General features: G+C 64.0%; 1 protein-coding gene across 1 annotated transcript; it reads right to left on the bottom strand.

The window, feature by feature from the left end:
- Positions 1-4954: 4954 nt before the first annotated feature.
- Positions 4955-5931, bottom strand: MC3R (melanocortin 3 receptor). The gene has a single exon (XM_004686902.1). The coding sequence runs from the start codon at positions 5927-5929 to the stop codon at positions 4955-4957; it is 975 nt and encodes a 324-aa protein (XP_004686959.1). The 5' UTR covers positions 5930-5931.
- Between the last annotated feature and the right edge of the window lie 85 nt (positions 5932-6016).

Genomic DNA, 6016 nt, shown 5'->3' with positions numbered 1-6016 from the left:
GCGGCCCGTTCACTGCCCACTGGGCTTCCTGCGGGCTGGGCTGTCTCGCTGCCCCCCGCCCCCAGCACCACGGGGGGCAGCCGGTCCGTGCGCACCTCAGCCAGCATTGTGCGGGCAGAACTCAGACCGTAGGAGAGCTCGGGACGAGGGTCACGGCGCGCCGAACAGGGCCGGTCAGCTCTGAGGTGGTCGCCAAACTGGCACCGGCTGGCGTGGGTAGGGGTGAGACTTGGCCAAGAAGGGGAGGCTCTGTTTTCCAAGACAACGCCCCGCGCTGGGGGCCAACTGCTGAGTGGTCGACACATTTTTTTTTTTTTAAAGATTCGTTCATTTATGCAAACAGAACTGGGGTACAGGCCAGAGGTGCAGGTGAGAGGATTCACCAGAGACAGAGTGGGGAGCAGAACAGGCTGGCTGATGAAGTCCACTGCGGAGGGAGCAGCAGGGCGGTCAGGGGAGGTCTGCTGCACCCTGGGGGTCACCTCCAGGCCGGGATGGAACGTGCTGCAGCGGCTTTAGCTTCCCGGTGCTGTGCCCCTTGCCACATTTGTAAACGTACTGGTAGCATTGGTTTACCACTCTGTGCGTGACCCCGAGGGCACGTCCCGGCGCCACCCCAGCCAGTGCCGAGGCCCCCGCCGCTCTTGCACGTCCTGGGGGGAGGGCTGCCGGTCCGGAAGCTGGGGGCCGCCCCGCGTCACAGGTGCAGCGCTCCCACGCCGGGGGGAGCAGGGCCCCGGCTGCCAGCACCCAGCCCCAACCTGAGGCCAGGTAGTCTCACCCTCACCGTGGAGCGCTGAGAAACTGCGGCCAGCTGAGGCTGTGTCCCCAGCACTCGGTCACATTCTCAGAGGGGCACGACCTAGGGCCGGAAGGCTCAGAGCCCGCAGCACCCGCGTCGCGTCCGAGGCCGCAGGCCCGCCGGCCTGGGGCTTCCGGTGCCGCTCCAGCAGCGATGCCTGGCAGCCTGGCGGGGCACCCCCACTGCGTCCTCTCAGGCCCCAGGCCGGCTTTGCCTCTCTTAGTGAGTTTCCGTTCTTCTTGCGGTTTTCTGGCGGCCTGGCATGGAGGGAGTCCTCGGCCGTGGCGGCTGGGGGCGCCTGGCAGGCGGCTCGGGGTGCGCCTGAAGCCAGCCCCTCACCTGCTGGCCTCCCACTGCCCACAAGCAGCAGCTGCCTGCGGAGGCCTCTGGCGGAGCCGGGGATGAAGGACGACTCCCTGACAAGACAAGCGCGGGAGGTTCATTGACTTGTGACCCCTGTGGATTTCGCAAGGCCATACCCTGGCCGTGGGTGCGAGACGACGTCTCAGCCTGCAGCACCACCTCAGCTGCCGCTCAGCTCAAAAGCATTTGTCTCCAGTTTTGATTTGCACCCGAGAGGCCGCCACGTGGCGACTGGCCTCCCGGCCAGAAAGGGAGAGCCCCAGGCCCCGCCCAGCCTGCGAATCGGACCCTGCATGTCACCGGCATACTCTTGGGGGCACGTGCCTCCGTGGGAAGCTCCAGGAGAGGTGTCCAGAAAGCCACCGGGCCCCACGCACATTCCCCACCGATGACGTGCCGCGGGGCCAGGCCCGGGCTCCCCAGCCGCCCGCGGGCGTCTCACCGCCGCCCCCCAGCAAACCTTGACCTGCACGTTGTGTGTTTGATTCACTCTCACTTCCCACGTAAGAAAACAGAAGGAGGGCCCTCCCTGGGGGCGCGGGGGTCAAGGCGCAGCACTGCAGGCTGCCGCCGCCACCTCAGTGCCAGTTCTATCCCCGCCAGCCCTGGAGCTGACCCACAGGGCGCGGCAGCCCTCTCCTGACCGCCCGCTGCTCCCTCGGCAGTGGACTTCGTCAGTCGGCCTGTTCTGCTCCCCGCTCTGTCTGGTGAGTCCTCTCACCCCCTGTGCCTGTGGCCTGTACCCCAGTTCTGTGTGCACAAATAAAAGAAAACAGAAGGGAGCCCGGGTCGTGGGTGAGGGGCCACTGAGGTCCTGCCTGCTGCCAGAGTTGGGGCCACGCAGCGGCCTCCCCGCGCCGTGTTTCTGGATGCGGCGACATGAGGCCTGGCCGCTCCCACTCACCCGCATCCCCCACCTTGTCCTCTGATGCCCGCTCTGGGCTGGGTGGACTTGGAGAGGAGGGCCGGAGCCCTTCCTGGCGCCCGAGTCTGGAGGGTCCGGGGAAGGGGCCCTTCCGTCTCGGCAGGCTCCCCAAACTTTGCCCTGGCCAGCCCTGAGGGGGGTCTCTGTGCTTTGTGCTGGGAAGGGTGGCAAACTTCATGCATTTTGGTTTTGTGGGAGGAGAGGATGAGGGCTCCTTGCGCCCGGGCGGAGCTTCGCCAGCCACAGCTGCCTGCGGCAGGCGGCAGGCAGCGCCAGGCTCCGGCACCACTCCGTGTCCAGGGCCGCCCCCGCCCCTGCCTCCGGCCACGGCCGTTCTCCTCCCCGAGTGCAGAGTTATTTTGGTTGTGTTTTGTTCATTTGCGTGGCTTGTTTATGTCTCACAGACGAGTGACACCATCTGGCACTTATCTTCCTCCCGACTTGCTTCACTGGCTTCCGCCGCCCGCCCCGTCCCGCCGTCACAGTGGCAGGGCTGGTGACGTCGCGCTTTTCGTCCACAGCTCAGCACTTCCAACCTCACCTGCCGCTGCGCTGTCCCCTGGGTGCCCGGCGAAGGTCTGGGGTGAGGTCCTGGGGGCTGCTCCCCCGATGGGAGCCGTTTCCCAGGGCTGCCCAGAGGCTTGGGAACGCAGAGCCAGGGTGCCGCGGGGGCTCTCACATCGCTGTGGGAACCCTGACACGCGTTCTGGACTCGTAGAAAACCGCACGCGTCCCCTTCCGCGTGGACATGCCCGTGCCCCTCGCGACTCGTCCCCGTGGCAGAGGCGGGTGGGGCTGCCTGCCCCTCACTGGCTGTGTCTCCATAGCCGAGCGCCGTCGCCTCTGCGTTTCGGAGCCTCATCTGGCCGGCGCGTCTGCCTCGCGGAGTCCATGGGTGACAGGCGCACACGCCCGCCGAGGCTGAGGGGGGCCGCGCGCCAGGCTTGGGGCGCCCCTGCCTGCGCGGAGCTCTGGCACGTCCCGTGTCCCGGCCGCTTGAGGGCAGGAGGCCCAGCCAGGCAGCCACGTGGCCCTGGGGGCGGTCAGGGTCAGACATGCAACCAGGCTTTGCACTTGACCAAAACCTTGGGGACTTCATGGGCAATTCTGCGTGGAAGCTCTGCTCTAGACTAACGTGCACAGGAGGGGAGGGGTCTGAACTGCTGGGGAGCCCTGTTGGCACACGGTGTGGGTGCAAATGGTCCCAGGACACAAATGATAATGTGACCCTAACCAGCGCCGTGACCACTCTGTCCAGGGCCGCTCGTAACCAGCCTTCTGCAACTGTGTTTCTTCATCCGTAAAATGCCTTGCCTACCAGACAGGTCTGTTGAGTGGATACAAGGAAATAATGTGGACGTTGACGTCAAGGAGTGAAAAGCAAGCTTCCCGCTTTTCACATAGTAAAGGGCCTTGTAATCCCATAGCTGTTAATCTAATTTTCGAAAAAACCCAGGCGGCCCTCGGTGCCCTCGTGGGGTGCATAATACCCAGCAATTACCAGGCTCTCCATTATGTGTGCGAGCCTGTGGCCTGGTGTCTCTGGAGACTAAATGGAGCGTCTCATGGTTTGGTTAAAAGCTGTCGCTCCAGAAAGCACCAGCGCCGGGTGGACAGGTGTTGGCGACCGCGGGGTGGTCACAGGCCACCCCGAAGGGCAGCGAGAGGCGTGGGACCCACACAAAACCCCCCGGGGGCTCCCAGTCGGTGATTCTAATGTCACACACATTTAGCAGCGACAAAAGCCTTTTATTATTTCCAAACATCATAATGAAAGCCAGAAGCATATGAAATAGTTTCTGTTAACAGGAGATGGTCTAAGAAAACCTCACATCTGTTTGAACACAAGAAATACACAAGTATACACCAAAGTCACAGCACAATAGAAGGATCCGTGCGTGCGCAGCCAGAAAGCGCCAACCCACGTCACTCAGGGCAGAGGCAGTGATGGGCGTTGACCTCCGGGGATGGGCAGCTCTCACCTGACCAGGTCCAGGCGTGGGTCCAGGACGCCGAGTCTCACACTATGTGAGCAAAAGAGCAGAGAACCAGCAGTCTGGAGAGTGTCGGGACATGGTGGGAGGACACCCGCCTGCTCCAGCAAACGGCTCGGCCACGGCAGCTCCAGGCTGTGAGGACCCCTGCAGCCCCAGCCAAGCCGGCTCTTGAGAGCTCTTGAGACTCGTGCCCTGCGGGCCAGGGCCCCCTCCCTCGTTTTAAGACAGAAAGGGAGCCAGAGGGAAAAGGATTTTAAAGCAACCAGTAATCCCTACTTTAAAGCAGCAAGGATTCAAAATCTGGTCTCACAGGCATGTTTTCATGGGATGCACACACGCAACATCAACAGCAAAGGCAGAGGGGGGTCACAGCCCATCTGTTTCGAGAGGACAGTGGGTGGGGGGCGATCAGAGCGGTGCTTCTGTCCGAGTTCACCGTTTTAGGGGATTGTTTTACTGTCCAGAGAGAAACTCAGTCCTCAAGAACGAAGCACAAAGCCATCCGGCAGCTGCCAGCCTCTGGGCCTGGGGTGGGGGGCGGTGTAACAGGTGGGCTTGGGAGCCTGAGCCTGACTTGCGAATCCTTCCTCTGTCTGACTGGGAGCCCAGGGTGGTGAGGTGAGGCCGGGCGCAGGGGAGGTGGCAGGCGGGGGCGGCCCGCACTGCTGCCCCCTGGAGACTGGTGGGGGCGTTGCAGCGCGTGACTTACCACCGCGGGTCTGTTCAGAGCCCGCTGGAGACCAGCGTCCTCTCTGCGAGCTTACCACGACCGACCGCGGGGCCCTCTGGCCCAAGCACACCTTGCCTCCCGCCTGCCTCTTCCTAAACCCCTCGGCTGGACCGGGAGGCGCCCCTGGCCCCGGCTTCCTAGCCCAAGTTCATGCCGGGGCAGCGGCAGAGAATCTCCTTGAAGGTGCTCCTCAGCTCCAGGCTCCGGAAGGCGTAGATGAGCGGGTCGATGACCGAGTTGCACATGATGAGGACCAGGTAGGCGTTGAAGTGCGCGGTGTAGCAGACGCAGTAGGGGTTGGTGGGGCAGGTGATGATGAGCACCAGGTGCAGGAAGAAGGGCGCCCAGCAGAAGACGAACACGCCCAGCAGGATGGTGATGGTCACCGCCCCCTTCATGCAGGAGTGCTGCGGCGGCGCCGCTCCCTCGGCGGGGGGCAGCGCCGCGATGCGCTGGACGTGCAGGCGCGCGAACAGGAACATGTGCACGTAGAGCGTGCCCATGAGGAGCAGCATGGCGACGAACATGGTGATGAGGCACACGATGACCGTCTTGCTCTCGGAGTAGACGATGAACACCACGCCGCAGACGCCGCAGCTCGCCCAGATGGCCGCGATCAGGGCCAGCGCCTTCCTCGCCGTCATGATGCTGTGGTAGCGCAGAGCGTAGAAGATGGTCACGTACCGGTCCACCGCGATGGCCAGCAGGTTGCAGATGGAGGCCACCAGGGAGATGCAGATCATGGAGTCGAAGACGTTGTCCATGTGCTGGACGAACTGGTCCTCCAGGGCCAGGGCGTCGCTGTTGATGACGGCGATCATGACGGTCTCCAGCGCGTTGGACACGCTCACCAGCATGTCGGCCACGGCCAGGCTGCACAGGAAGAAGTACATGGGGGAGTGCAGGTTGCCGTTCCTGACCACGGCCGCCACCACCAGGATGTTCTCCAGCAGGCTCACGAGCCCCAGCGCCAGGAAGACCTCGGGCTGGATGAAGACCTGCTCGCAGAAGGCGCTGCCTGCGCTCTGGTTGCCCGAGGCGGGGGCGGCCAGGTCCCGCGGGCCTCGGGGCAGCGTGGGCTGAGGGGGAGCCAGGCAGCAGGAAGTGTTCATGGTTCCCGGGCTGGCCTGCGCCCTGGGGTGGGGGCGCGGGCTTGTGCGGCTGCTTGCGGGAAGAAGAATCTCCGCCCAGACGCCGGC

The sequence above is a fragment of the Condylura cristata genome, unplaced genomic scaffold, assembly GCF_000260355.1.
Source record: "Condylura cristata isolate star-nosed mole 26May11 unplaced genomic scaffold, ConCri1.0 scaffold00022, whole genome shotgun sequence".
Taxonomy (NCBI): domain Eukaryota; kingdom Metazoa; phylum Chordata; class Mammalia; order Eulipotyphla; family Talpidae; genus Condylura; species Condylura cristata.
This window is presented reverse-complemented; position numbering and strand designations above follow the sequence as displayed.

What these genes read in the sequence shown, in the direction of transcription:
- MC3R (XM_004686902.1), bottom strand. Translation starts at nt 5,929, where the DNA reads ATGAACACTTCCTGCTGCCTGGCTCCCCCTCAGCCCACGCTGCCCCGA.